This window comes from Spea bombifrons, chromosome 13 (assembly GCF_027358695.1).
Source record: "Spea bombifrons isolate aSpeBom1 chromosome 13, aSpeBom1.2.pri, whole genome shotgun sequence".
Taxonomy (NCBI): domain Eukaryota; kingdom Metazoa; phylum Chordata; class Amphibia; order Anura; family Pelobatidae; genus Spea; species Spea bombifrons.
In genome coordinates, this window is record NC_071099.1 from 1,207,169 (window position 1) to 1,222,110 (window position 14,942).

Consider the following 14,942-nt stretch of genomic DNA (forward strand, 5'->3'; position numbering starts at 1 on the left):
TTAAATTTAATTTGATTTTTTTGGAAAACGTAACGATTTTAAAAATAGCTGCTCAGTTTATACTTCTGTAACTTCCATAGCTACATCACAAATTGCTTTTATACCAGAAACGTATCATAGGAATGTTACAAAAAATAATATAACATTAAAAAATAAGGGCTAACTGGTGCCCCTTGTGTGGTTGAATGGGGTTGTATATATATATATATATATATATATATATATATAGCGTCGGCTTCTGTATGCACTAATGTAGGCAACTTTTTGCCCACTTACCAGCTTGGGCCAATGGACAGCTTGATATCGCTCCCCACCAGAAACTACGGTCTGTTGGGACATTGGGTGGGAGACCCAGCCAATAAGCATTACACAATGCCAATTAAGCATTTAACGTATGTATGGATGTATATTTATTGAGTGGTAATCAGGCCGACGGGTGGGTCGGTGGCCGACAGCACCACAAACCCAGCCGATCTGCCACTTTAGCCCAGATATGTCTGCATGCTATGTTTTTATGCTCACATACCGTGCAGCTGGACATATCCGGGCTGGTGTGTGTGGTGCTGTCGGCCATCAACCCACCCATGGGCCTGATTACCACTCAATAAATAAAAATACATCCACATATATGCAGACGGCGGCCACTGGCCTTAAAGTGCCTCATCATCGCCAGTTCAGCTCTGGGGCTAATAGATCTACAATATAACAAAGGGGAGGTAGAAATAATAAGTAACAGTCTATGGATTATTTGAATAAGGTACAATAGGTACGAATACATTAAGAAAGGAGGTCCTCATCCGGTGGCGCTTACAGCCTATTGAGCTCTGCAACAAATACGGACTTGGCATTGATCAGATTAAATATTCAGCTAGCAGCTGCCCATGTGAGTGCGTCAGTGGGGGCTATTTAAATACCCTTCTGCTCTGGCAGAGACAGGCAGGGTAGGTAGACAATGAAGCAGAAGTCTGATCGTTTCATTCTAATAACGAAAGGACGCATGCAGCGATTTACATGCAGAAAAATGGATGGGAATCTATGCACAATGGGCACTAGAACGTCCTTTGAACACAAAAAAGGCTTTTATTCATTATTGATTAATTACACGTTTATTTGGGTGACGGAGCCACCCCAAGGCTGGTAATTAGTAAGTACATTGGCTGTGTTTTCTAATCATATCATTGACGATATTAAATATATTTATGGCATGTAAGAGCTACATTACCTTGAGGCTTTCGAGAGGTTCACATTCTCGAGGTCTGACGACGGGTTCTTCAATCAGGGGGACTGTACCCTGAGAAAGGGAATATCTCATAACCCTATAGAAATTGGACCATGGATGTGCGGCCATCTAGGGAACACAGAGTTAAAATGTAGCAAAAATAGTTTTGGCTGGAACGGAGTCATGAGAGGGGAGGAGGACGTTGCACTATGCCTTAGTTATTAGATTGTGGCCATTTCTCACATCTCTGCAGTCTGGTTCCTTTCAAACTCAAAGCCCTATGACTCATGCCTCCTAACTACAAGCCGGGCAATCACCGCAGGGTTAACCCTTCGCACAGGGTTTCAAACAAAGCGGGGGGTGTATATTCTTTTTTAACAAAAGTGGATTTCAAATAACGCCCACCTTATTTACAAATACTGATTTGTTACTTAAGGGAAAATTACAGTTAGAACTTAGAAGGAAACAAGCTAAAAGGAGAAAACGTGCCAGAAGTGTTTATATATTTAGCTTAAAGATACACATTATGTTGTAGAGAAAATAACATAAAATGTAACAGAGAAATAGAAATATTCTATGCCATACTATGGAGATTGTGGAGCCTAGAGACTCAACAGGTTTGGTTGTCCACTGGAGACTGGGATTTCCATGACATCATCTCAGGTCAACCTGGTAACTGGCATGAAGCCCGATCCCGTCTTTATATCTAGGTAGCCCCATTTCGTCCTTTGCATAGGAAGCCCATGCAGCTCTGCCCTGTTAGCCGGGGGGGGTCACTTATAAATCTGTCCTTTTTTCTGGACAGGCCTATAAATCCATACCCCCATCTATTGGCCTGGTAAGGCAGGTCCATTCAACTCTACTTCCAGGACCAACTGGCCATTGGTCAAACTGGCCGGTGCCAGATGTGGCCTCCTACCTTCATGACTGCTCTGGAGGCAGATCTGCTGGCTGGATACCCATGGCCGCATAGCGTTTTAGGCCAAGACAATGTTAATTCCTATAGACTAAAGAAGCAAAGGCTCCGCACTTCAATGGCGAGGTGAGTTTATTTCACACAGGCAACGTTTCAACACGCCGGTCCTGCGTATTTGAGGGACTGGCGGTACCCTGGCTCGTGCACCATCTCATATTTGAGAGCCGTATTTTCACCTTTCGTTTTGGTGAATTTTAATTCCAAGCATATAACTTTTTGGAATAATAATAAACCATTCCTAAATTGAATTTTAAAAATGAATGCACAGCCAAAGCAGACTATTATCCGGGCAATTCCCCACCGTTTACCTGCTAGTCTAGGTTGTGTGGTTATGGAGAATGCATGGTCTGCAGTAGGTGATTGCTGCCTTTTACGCAAAATTACATACAGCATGCATTATACTTTGTGCAGTTTAGTGCTTTGAGAACCTTAGGTTTGGTTTAGGAATGATAGTCATTTGATTTTTTATATATTGCCCTTTCCATTGGTATGTAATAAAATACAGATGTTTTGATGGTTGTGGGCTCATGAAACCGAACACTGCCACCCAGTGCTGAGAGTACATTTGTAAATTAATAATTCCATGCTAGTTTAGCTCAATTCTTCTTCTTTTTGGAAATCCACTGCAGCAGCGGGCAAAATTAGGCTCTCGGGAGGGCACCGCTTCCTGGCACCCAGAGGAGTAGATGGAGAGCTGTGAGAGGAAGAGCTGCAAGAAGGAGAGTGGGTGTGTATCTAGGTGTATTGTGTTATTATTTATTGTTTTATATAGCGCCATCAAATTCCGTAGCGCTGTAAAATGGGTAGACAGGACATAACAAGTAGTATGCAACATAACAAATTGACTTACAGAGACAACAGGTGAGGAGGGCCCTGCTCAAACGAGCTTAGAATCTATGTGTAATTGTATGGTGTTACCGTGAGAGTGTTTGCACGTGTGTTACTGTATAGTGTTACCGTGTAGGTGTTAGTGTGTGTCAGGGGTGATCCTAGGATTAATGGAGCCCGGAAGAGAGGAGGAGAAGTAGAGAATGCCTGTGAATGTAAGTGTATGGTGTTAGCGTGAGTGTGTGTGCATGGTGCTAGAGTAACCAATCTGTACAGGGAGGTGTTTTCACTTACGTAAAGTTAAGGGCCTAGGCGGTGTTTCTTATGGTTTTATTTTAGCTAGCTTAATTCTCACAAAGTTTTTACATGCAACTTTTTTTACTTTTTAATACAATAGTTAATAAATATGTACTATTACATGCATTTACACAGAAATTAGTGGTAGTTAAATGGTAGGAAAAGGTGGGTCAACACTATCCCCCCCACACACACACACCTCACTAGGGATGGCCCTGGGTACAGATGAGTACAGAAAGTGAGAGACAGAAATACAACCAAAGATTTAAGTTATAAGCATTTTTCTTTTTATGGATGTTAAGCTTTAAATGTCCTAAACCAAAATCTGACAGTGACACCATGTGGTCAAATATTAATATACATTTCACACATCTTTGCATCTACATTTTTTCTCTGTCCCACATAGTGATTTGGTACTGCTTTATTTGAACATTTCCGTATCTCCAGAATCTTGACGGTGATCACATTATTAAAAGCTGTATAGCAAATTAACCTGATCTGTCCCGTTTATATATCCGTTTCGCTTCGTGTACTTCTCTCTGAACAAACCACAACAAAGCTGAACTTTTCTGCTCATGTTCAGACTGCCCAGAGGGGCAGAGCAGTTTCAAGGACTGTCTCTCCTAAAGCGGGACACTTTGTATGTATGCGGCAGAGGCTGTCATCCCGTGCTTGTTCTTGTAGCTCAGTGATTATTGTGGCATTGGTGTTTTTCCCCTTTGGTGATTGGATTCTTTTTAAAGTTGTGCATGAGAGCATATGCTTAAATCAGGTTTACCTAATAAACCCCAAATTATTTCATGTGGTTGTGGCATTCAATATATAGAAAAAGCCACTAGACCATTAAAAGTCAGAATTTTGGAGCATTTGAATCTTATTCTAACGAAAAAAGATTATTTGTGTTATATATATATATATATATAAACACACATATACACACACACGCATCAGCCACACTATATAAACCTTACAGTTTAAACTACTTAGCAGCAAAGAGATCAATCAAAGCATTAAGTACTAATAATACAACAATCCGTATTTCATGTACTTTTTTATTGGCAAGGTTAACATTTTTTGCTTAAATAAAAGATATATCGCTATATATATTTCCTGATCTATGAACTAACTGCGCATTTCCTATATATATATATATATTTATATCAAGTAACAGTGATCAGTGCAACGTAGCAATGGAATTGGCATCACATTCAACTCCTTCACTGCCAGAAACTACTGCAAAATAAGGAAATATCATCCTTCAGAGACTAAACCCAGCACAAAAACTCAACTTATCTTTTTTATTTCAATTCAAAAAAGTAATTCATTTTTATTTTAATTCAAATTCATGCAAATTGGTTTAGGGCACACATGCTCTTGAACAATATTCGGACTCGGTCTGGAACAGGTTAGCTATTATATTGAGCCTTAATTTCATTTTTTTTTTGCCAGCATGCCAATAAAATGAAATCCATAAGGTTACCCAGTAAGGGAATATGTTGGGCTACTAGCTGTCCAGATTAGACTAGATTGACTAATATTGGGGTGTAGTTAAGAAAATGATGAGCATACATTGCTTGGATTTAACAGCCCACTATTTGTCCAAAGGAAAGAAAAAAAAACATTAATTCTTCTACTTTGGGGCAAAAAACTCCCCACATATTCCAGCTGGTACCAAAGGAGTAATACATAACTATATGGGATCTATTCATGAACTTTGATTTAGCGTTTAAACTTCACCTCACTGTAAGCTTGACACCAAATACTACAAAGGATTGGTTTTGGAATTTACAACATGGCTCCTACAAAGATCTAAGATTATATATATATATATATATATATATATATATATATATATATATATATATATATATATATATTATATGTGGGGGAAGATTTTGGTTCATTATATTTTCAGTCTAGTTTTAATGACTACAGTAGAGCACAATTTTGTATATATAACACCGAATAAATACATTTTCATGTTCCGTTCGCAGCTGTCCCTAATTCTAAAAAGAGAGACACTGTAACTCTGAGGCAACAAAATAGTTTTTGCAGCTGGGCCCAACCTCAAGTCGCCTAGCTGAATCTACTCCCTATATAGGATTTACATATATATATATACTGTATATACACATTATATATACAATCACAAACGTATGCATTCCGTTGGCACAGAATATTCTAATAAATGGAGTTCCGTTATAAAGTCAATATTTAATATATTGTCTTCTTCTGAATAGACCATCCAAAAATAATCCTAGGCTGGAAAACCCTACAGGGAAATCATAGTACAAAAATAAATAAGAAAATAATTACACTTAAAATGTGCCACCAGCCCTCGATATGCTTCCAGTTACATTGGTATGATGTAAAATTAATTAAAATCAACTCAGAGTAGATTTGGTCCATTTCAATTTGCAGTGGATAGTACCGCTCAAGCTACCTTAGATGTAATCACACATAAGATATGATATACTTGTTTTTAAATGGTCTATAATATAAACGATAGCGGAGTAATAAATCACTTTAGAAGCAATGCTAAAAAAACATAGAAACATAGAAAGTGACTGCAGATAAGAACCATTCGGCCCGTCCGGTCTGCCCAACTGTCCGACACATCATAGCAGATCATCCTAAAAAAAAAACAAAAGATGGCATCTCTCGGTGGTCCTACTTTGGTAATCTTGATGATATGTATCACCCTTTTGTAACACCACACATACAAAATAATGGAGTGAGGAAGTACTATATATGTTATATATAGCAAGTAAATCCTGTTTATTTTTTGGGTACTATTTCTGTTACAACACTGTGCTTGGTACCAACTACTGACGTTACTAGGGGCTATTAGAAGAAAAAGAAAAGGCTGGCAAACAGAACACATGGAAATGTTTCAGTCTTGTTTGTAATATTCATGCCAACTGTGATGATCGAACTCGGACCTGATAATAAAGGTTACGGGTACCTGGCTGGCAGGTACCCAGGAAAAAAAACAGAGCTGGGGAAAAAAAAAATCATTTTTTGGATAAACACCCCGGTCTTCTAGATCTGAGCAAACCAGCAACTCAATGGAATCAGAAGCCACGTTCTGTAAGGTCACGTCCTGGATATGAAATATGTGCATATACATAACATGAGCTCTGCTTAATTCCTGGAACCAGATCTGTTAGTACATCTAAAGCCTTTCTTGTCACTTGGTGCGAGTGATGTTGGTATTCCATGTTCTGTTGTAAACCCACTCTAAGAAGAAGATTGTTTCTTGGTTTAATATGATATACATCCTTTAAAATGATATAAAAATATGCAATTCTGATCCTTCTTGTTTTGTGCATATTATTCCAGTTCATATTTTTGAGCAGTAGTCATCAATCTGTCATTAAGTGCACAAAAGATGCTGGAAAAACACCTCTTCTATGTAGCTGTCCTTCAATGTAACCATTCTGAAAATACAAGAAAGGACCAAAGATAGGTAATTGGTGACTAATTGGAGGACCACACTATGTACACATTCAGTTTTATATGAATCCTAATGGCCCAATTAGCTTCATATGCATTTGCCACTGAACATAGCCGAAGATGAGATGCCAAATGACCACACCAAGCTCACATTGGGGCTGAGCAGGATCTAAAAATGCTTGTACGTTCCCAAGATGGTGATCCTTAAATACCGTATTTGCTCGATTATAAGACAAGGACAAATGCTCTGAAAAATATCCCCCGTCTTATATTCGAGGTCGTCTTCTAATCAGCACAAAAAAAACCAAAGAGATCGATCCAGCACTTGAAAAAAAACTTCCAGCTTTATTTTACTTAATGATTAAAAAGCATAGTTCACACCTAAGTGCATCTAGTGCACAGGAAACCCAAAATCTGACGCGTTTCGAACGGCACCCCGCTCTTTATCACAGATGGAGGTCTGACTACAAGACTAAGATTCAGATCCCCCGCAGCGCTGCTACCAGTGAATGTTTGCGGTATGCGCATAGACAACCTCCGCTGCTGCCGGCACTTCCGCCAGGGCTTCTATGGTGGAGCACCGGAAGGTCATGTGATGCCGGCACTCAGTCATTGAAGCCCCGGCAGAAGTACTGGCCAGCAGCAGCGGAGGTCTGCATCGCACAGACCTCCCCCGACTGCCCCACTAGACACCAGGGAGTCTGAAGCACGGGTCACAAGTAAAGGGATGCACTGGTAAGTCGGAGGGGGGGGGGCTCAATGTTTTTCTGGAGGCAGAGTGGCATATAGGGGTGTATAAGGTATTTCAGGGGTGAGAGTGGCAAATAGGGGGTTAAAATGCATGTCAGGGGGGCAGAGTGGCAAATAGGGGTTAAAATGCATGTCAGGGGGGCAGAGTGGCTTATTAGGGAGGGAGAGTGGCATATAGGAGGTATAAGTCATTTCTGGGGGGCAGAGTGACATATAAGGCATATCTGGGGGGCAGATGTACGTAACTGGGGCAGAGTGGAAAATAAAAAAAAGGAAATAAAACAAAAAAATTATTTTTGTCAATCATAGTTTTTATTAAATATGAAAAAATAGTTTACATGTGAATATTTACTAGTAAAACTTTTTCCCTATAGGGTAGTCTTATATTCAGGCTTTTTCTTTGTTTCCTAAATTATTATTCAAATTTTGGGGGGGGGGGTCGTCTTATAATTGAGCAAATACAGTAATTGCCAAAGAACCAGTAATTATTAACTAAACTTTGGACACCTATGAACCTCAAATTTATTTTAAAGTGTACGTGAGCATGAAACATCTGTTTCTTTAAATATTTATTATGTAAAACTCAGACTTAACCAACCCACTCAACCCAATCATGTATCTGATTGTTTAAATCACTAATGTATTTTGGACACATAAACTGTCACAAAATGTAATTAGCAAACCTGTGGACTGATCTGTAGAGCGTTCTCTGTTGTTCTCCTCTAGACTACTTACCCACCAGTTTTGGTCCTCCTCCTCTGTGACCACAATCACCTCTCCTGTACTAAATGTCAACTCATCTTCTCGATCGGCAATGCAATCAAATAAAGCCTTTACTCGTCTGAGCTTTGGTTTGCTCTTTAAACAGAAGGGAAACAATGTTAAATTAGCTTAAACTTTTCTAGGTGGTGCCGGTCAAAGATCAAAAGAACAAAACAAATCTAGAACCCGTTGTTACACATATTTGTTTCACAAATGTACTCAGGAAAGAGTCATCTTCTCACCAGACTCATTCTACGAGGCATTGGTAAAGGAGGTTCTTGGCTGGGTACTTGGACAGTGTATATATCTTGAATTGATGATCCAGGAGAACTAGTGTTGCTTGGCACAGATCTTTGATTTGTTGGTGTAAAACTCCCATCCACTCTATAATCCACTAAAGAGAGAACATTGTAATGTATGATTAGATCTCGATGAGATAATACTTCACTGAGAAAAGCACGGGAACCTTCTTTAAACATCCTAAAACCAGATCTGATAAACTGACTATGTTTGACCCATGTTTCAGAATATTGATATTTCTCTCTCTCCTCCCCCCCAAAAAAGATTTTTAAATTCACACCATTACCATTTACACCGGTAAATTAGAAATGGAGAAGTATGTGTCCCTGTAATACCCTCCCACAAATGGTTATAGGGTCAACTATAACACGACCTGCGGACATTCATACTTTTACTCTACAGCATATATGAGAAACACAATATATTTCCTAAACCCCACCTATTAGAATTGGCTTTGTGTGTATGCTTTTTGTTTCTAGTCATCTATTATTGTCAATTCAGTCCTTGGAAACCATGAGTATGATTTCTAAAAACATACCATTGTGTGGCGTCTCTGGGACTTCATGGAGACTGCTGAGTTTTGGAGACCCAATGCTGCAGAGAACATCAGAAAACAGGGACAATTAGACTGATGCCCTTTGAGAATAGTATTTCAGATAGGTTGTAGGGACAGATATGTACACAGTGTTTTCTCTTTAGAGACAGAGAGTGTTAAACTCACTCGGTTGAATGGGCTGTTCAGGCAAGGACTCAGAACCAAGTCTTACCTTGGTCTTCTAGATACAGCTTCTGACTGGAGAAATTTGGATGGTGAGGTGCAGCATGAACCATAATCTAGAATAGAAAGATGCAACATTTTCAAGCATGTGGATGAATACATGCATATTACACCCCTACAAAAATACATAGATGCAGTAGAACACTAAAGGATATGATACACAAATAAAAATATCCGTACAGACAATGATTCACACACTGGCATCATGTAGCTAACCATGGGTTCATTTTTTGTTCATGTAATAAATTTTGAACATCGGTTTTGTTCATAAAAATGGGCTACCAAACGCTATCTGTGCAGTTACACATAACATTACACTCAACGGTAAAACACAGGCCCTTCTCATTCACCTACTTAATACAGTTAATATCTTGTTGGGGGTTTCTGACGCTCACGTCACAGGGTTATCAGTGACAGACAGGTACAGGTCTGCTATCTGGAGTTCCTTACCAAAGTGCATACTGGTCTGACTAGAAGGGCTGTGAGGTATGATTGGTGCAGGCTCTGACAGCGCCCTCTTGTGCTTTGTAGTCAATGGAGGAGTGGGAGGCAGCTTTTTAGGGGGAGCTGAGGGGCTGGCAGGTGGGGGTGGAGGTGGTACGTTTGGCACTACAAAAGAAATTAAAAAAACAAACAAAAAAAACCAAAACACTATAACATTACTAATCTGAACAATAATGAAAACATAAATCAAGGATTCCTCCACATTTTATTAAAGAAAAATATCATCTTTTACAAGGGCGTTTTAATACTGTAGATAATTATCCTCTTACAGTTAGCATCACGGTTGTTTCCAGGTAACAGTATAAGATTATTACACAAATACATCTTCATAAATATATCTTCATACATAAATAACTCAAGTCATTATTGGAGACACTTTGGTCCCTCTTGGCTCCAAAAAAGTGCACCAGGGCTTTGTAAGAAGGCCCTTGGATACAAGTGGACGAAGAAACACCAAAAAATAAGTGGGTAATGGTCAGAACCACCAAGTCAACCCTCCCCATACCCCAGTCGCACGTCTAATATCTAGTATTTATCGGTGGCGATAATATGTAAAATGTTGCATGAAGGACTGAGCTTTGTACCCACTGAAACCCATAACCCTATAAAATACTGATTTCTAAAACTAGACCTTTAAGCAACAATGGCATATTATGGTTAATTATATATATATATATATATATATATATATGTATATATAGATTTTGTAAGAAGTCAAGCCATATGCTTTTTGTTCTTTAAAATGTCACCCAATTTCCTTTTAAGGGTCTAACGAATTGAGTTTAAGCTGAGTCAACGTAATATGTTCTTGCCAAACACTAGGAACCCAATAGTCCAGTTTAAAAATAAAAATAATTCAATGAGACATAATTAGATGCATCGTTTTAACACCCCCCAAAAAACTGTTTAAATATTTAGATTTGCATGCTTTTTTGTAATGGTCCAAATTCCTTAAACACGCAATAATGCCTGGAATTTCTCCTAGGCATTTGTGAGGCAAAGAAAGTGGGGTTACATCCTAAAGACAAGGATCAGAATTGAGAGTACTTCTCTGAGGCCTTGTCCTTCCAATTAATATATAAACATACATTTGCTTCACACATAGCCAGAGCAGTTCCTTCAAAAAGACAAACCGAGGAACCAACCAGATGTAGACACTTTGACCGTAGCTCAGTCACATCTGGGACAGAAGTTCATAAGTCTACGCATGGATTGCTCCCAGTACATACCTCTGATGGGGTTTCGAGGAGGCAAAGGAGGTGTAAACGCAGAGGCTGGCGTCAACACATTTTCAGCACAGGCCTGTGCCATAGCTGCATCATACCTCGGGTCCTGAGACACCTGGGACGCACGCCTTAGAAATGATATGGGGGAGCCCCTGTCTGCAAATTGAGGACTGGGAGACTGGAAGCAGCTATACGGCCGCAGAGATCTCTCCTTCTTCACAGGGCCGAGCTGAAAGAGGAAAAAGCAGACAAATGAAACCAGCTCCGTAGACATAGAATAGTATCTCCGCAGTGCCCGACACATCCAAACAGGCCTGTTTAACCATAGTGAGCACGCCATGTTTCTTCAACAATACAGCATGCAGAGTTTGGGATGGGTTAGATAGAATGGGTCTCTCAAAACCCCAGGAGAGACACAACGTTGTTATAAACCTCCCAATTATCAGAGAGACACTGTAATATATCAGAGCGATAGCATTAAACGGTGTGTTTAAATGTCACGCTGCTATGATCCACGCTATCCCAAAGTTACCTTTTCATCAAGATCATCGTCACTTTCATACATATCCTCCTGGCGCAATCGCCACTCATATTCTACATGAACACGCATGTTAAACTGATTGTTCTGAGCCTGGATCAGCTGAGAAGAGAAGGATTGTGAAGAAACATTAGATGGGAGTGAAGAAGAAAAAAAAAAGAATATGAAATTATAAAATATAGATAAAGACCATATTGTGTATGGTCTTATGTCTTACCAGTTCTTCACAGAGGGAATGTTTAAGTCTCTTTGCAATGTCCAAGGCAGTTTCCCCAGCTTCGTTTTCTATAATGGAATAAGAAATTTGAATGAAAAAGTTCATAAGCTCAACCTAAACTTTTGCCCCTAGTACACGGAGTGCCAGAAGATATTGAACTGAGTCTAATCTGTGTTCTCGCTCAAAAGAGACTCGTCAACCCTGTTTACATTACAGTACACTGTGTATTGCTATACATCCTCTTTATTGCCATCTGAAGACTGTCTTTGGATTATTTGGGAGTTTTTTCATTTCTCTTAGAAGAACGACATGAACCAGGTGAATATTGACTTGTTGAGATGGCAATAAGGAAGGGCTCATTTATAATTTATTACTACATTACCAATGGAAATTGTACTGCTGTTTAATACTGGCCATCGTTGTGCTCTTTGGTTACGGTGAATGTGTAGATTTGTTTACATAGGGGGCATAAAGTTGCAATTGTTAGCAAGAAAGGGATTTTGTTGCAAAGTGATCTTATCACCATAGCAACCAAAAGATCGTTGCTGCTGATTTCGCCATTCCATTGGGTTGCTATGATGATAGGACACTGTACTGTGCAAAAGATTTAGGCAGGGATTAAAATATGCTGTAAAGTAAGAAAGCTTTAAAAAATAGACATGTTGGTTATTTTTTACCATTTAATAAAATACAATTATATTTTTTCTTCTGTTAGATGTTTAACAAACACATCTTGTATACATTTTTGCCCAGCCAAAGAACTTCATCACAGGATACAAAATAATTTTTTGGGGTATTATTATAGCTAGGTAACAAACATATTACACCAGAGCACCCATAGGCGATCTCTTCCTCTACGTATTGAACACTCACTTATCTTCAGGTTGACCTTGGCTCTCAGGAAGAGCTTCATACTTTCTGGCTTGTTGTACAGGCAGCAGTAATGGAGAGGTGTGTTACCTCTTACCGTCTGTTTCACCAGGTTCCCACTGTTTAAACACAAATTGGCATATCATTGAGCTAATATGGAGATTCTCATACATGAAAGCCTATGGGCAAGGAAGGCACCGGCCTACAGCGCAGCCTGCTCGGTGGCAGACAGGACCTCAAGTCCACCACAGAGGGCGGCTCTCCTGCCCCAGGATGTCAGCAACATAAGTGAGGTCGAGAAAGGGGAGAGACAACAAGAAGGGGGGGGGAGACAACGAGAAGGAGTAGAGATGGGAACAAAGAGGAGAGATGGAGATACGAAGTGGGATAAATAGAAAGAGGACTGATAATGAGATAGCGATCATGAGAAAGAGGAGAGTGTGTGTTTTGAAAGTGTTAGGACAAGTATGTCTAAGAGCAAGCAAGTGCGTGAATACAAGGGGAAGTAAAAGCCAAAATGTTTATGCGTTAGGGCAAGTGTGATTGTGCATGTTTGTATGTATGGGTATACGGGCAGGTGTTTGTAACGGTAGAGTATATGTTTATACTCCAAAAGTCTATTCATTATTGTTACTGCTTTGGTCCTAAAGGGTATAAAATGAATAAAGGGTGAGCGCTCACCCTTTATTCATTTTATACCCTTTAGGCCCAAAACAGTAACAATAATGAATAAGCCAGACTAAGAGGAGATTTGACTGAAAGGAGACCTAAGACTCTGAGAGGAGGTCACTGTGGGCGCCACTGTGGGCGCTTGAACACCTAAGGCTGGCCCAGCCTGTGGTTGTTGTATCCACACACGAGGAAGAGAGGGGCGCTGCTCTAAATGAGAAGAAAGCATCATGCCACCCGAACAAGCAAGTTTGCTTGGTGGTTTCTTTTTTTAAATATATAAGTCTTCCAGGCTCCTTTGTAACGAAGTAGAGTGGAGACTTAGGCAGCGTCAACACTGGGGGGAGTGGGGGTGGCCATGTGTATGATGCGCTGACATGAAGTCACCCCCACTTCACACGTGCACAACCTTCTTGGTTTCCCATTCCCCATCATGTAACCAACAGATCAGATGATCGGTGTAAAGTAGTAGAAGATTGGGAGAGGGACAAATATTAGCAGACATGAGGCCATCTGCTGCATGGTTATGTGCTGGCCCAGAGTTCCCAGGGGCCAATTGGAATATTTGCCTACAAAAGCAGTTCCTGTAATTGACCCCCATTTTGGGAATAAAAACCGACAGAACGATTCCCCTTCTTGTTTATGAAGACATTCATTATACAGACACTTGGAGATAAACAGTATAAAAATAGAGCTTGGGCATAAATCATTCATTATCATATTTATATGATTTTTGCTTATTTTTTATTTGGCTCCAGCTGTCTGCAAAATGTATTTGCACAGAGCACTGACAGGGAGAATGTAGATTTATTCTATGCTATTAGAATTGTATACATGGTAGATGTTTATATTTGGCATTGAATCTTTATATTAATAAATAGAATTAGAAAAATGTTAATGAAAAACCGTAAGATCTGTGATAAACGCTCTGAAGTAAGCAACGATGACTATGTATGACTTGAGCTGTTATTATATTTAATATTCTGGTTTTAAACTGCTACTTATGTGTATATTTCTGCTATGACATCACATACACCTCCACAAAAGACATAGCCATGGTATTTCATGTATTTTTCCACTTTTCCCATGACAAGTTTGGATTGTATTCCTATCTTTAGTTCAAGTAGCAAGAGGTGAGAAGAAATATTTAACCAAATCCATTAAGCTTTTTATAGGGCCGGCCCCAACAAGAGGGCATACCAAAATCATACCTGGATACCAAATCACCCTTACTCAAAACAGCCCCTCACCTGTTGTGCACCAAAAAGTCCACAATATGGAGCGAGGTCCGTTCAGATAACAAAACAGCCAGGTGTAGAACGGTCTCTCCAGCCTCCTGTACAAACAGAGTCATTCATTTATAGAAGTTAGCAGCTGATAAGAACCACTTAGCCCATTTAGTGTGCCCATCCCATGACCATTTATTAATTATTACGATAGTTCAAAACATTTTATTTTTTCTCGCAAATTGGCCAATGATTTAGGGTCTCCCCAAATACTTTTCTTTAACACGGGTATAACCAACCAATAACGTTCTGTTGATGTTGAACTA

At 39.5% G+C, this 14,942-nt stretch overlaps 1 protein-coding gene across 3 annotated transcripts in view; it reads right to left on the reverse strand.

Moving 5' to 3' along the window:
• Positions 1 to 6,074: 6,074 nt before the first annotated feature.
• The window catches only part of LOC128471190 (arf-GAP with SH3 domain, ANK repeat and PH domain-containing protein 2-like), a 55,226-nt gene continuing 46,358 nt past the window's right edge, over positions 6,075 to 14,942 (reverse strand). Inside the window, exons 18-28 of one of the 3 annotated variants that reach the window (XM_053453066.1) lie at positions 14,641 to 14,726; positions 12,725 to 12,840; positions 11,852 to 11,919; positions 11,629 to 11,736; positions 11,100 to 11,325; positions 9,817 to 9,975; positions 9,356 to 9,422; positions 9,127 to 9,182; positions 8,531 to 8,682; positions 8,262 to 8,384; positions 6,075 to 6,760 (exon numbers count right to left, since the gene is read on the reverse strand). In XM_053453066.1, the coding sequence (XP_053309041.1) occupies positions 6,686 to 6,760; positions 8,262 to 8,384; positions 8,531 to 8,682; positions 9,127 to 9,182; positions 9,356 to 9,422; positions 9,817 to 9,975; positions 11,100 to 11,325; positions 11,629 to 11,736; positions 11,852 to 11,919; positions 12,725 to 12,840; positions 14,641 to 14,726 (1,236 nt within the window). In that variant the 3' untranslated portion in view covers positions 6,075 to 6,685. Of the gene's footprint in view, positions 6,761 to 8,072; positions 8,385 to 8,530; positions 8,683 to 9,126; positions 9,183 to 9,355; positions 9,423 to 9,816; positions 9,976 to 11,099; positions 11,326 to 11,628; positions 11,737 to 11,851; positions 11,920 to 12,724; positions 12,841 to 14,640; positions 14,727 to 14,942 lie in introns of those variants that run through there. The other 2 variants (XM_053453065.1, XM_053453067.1) reach the window with 2 other exon arrangements.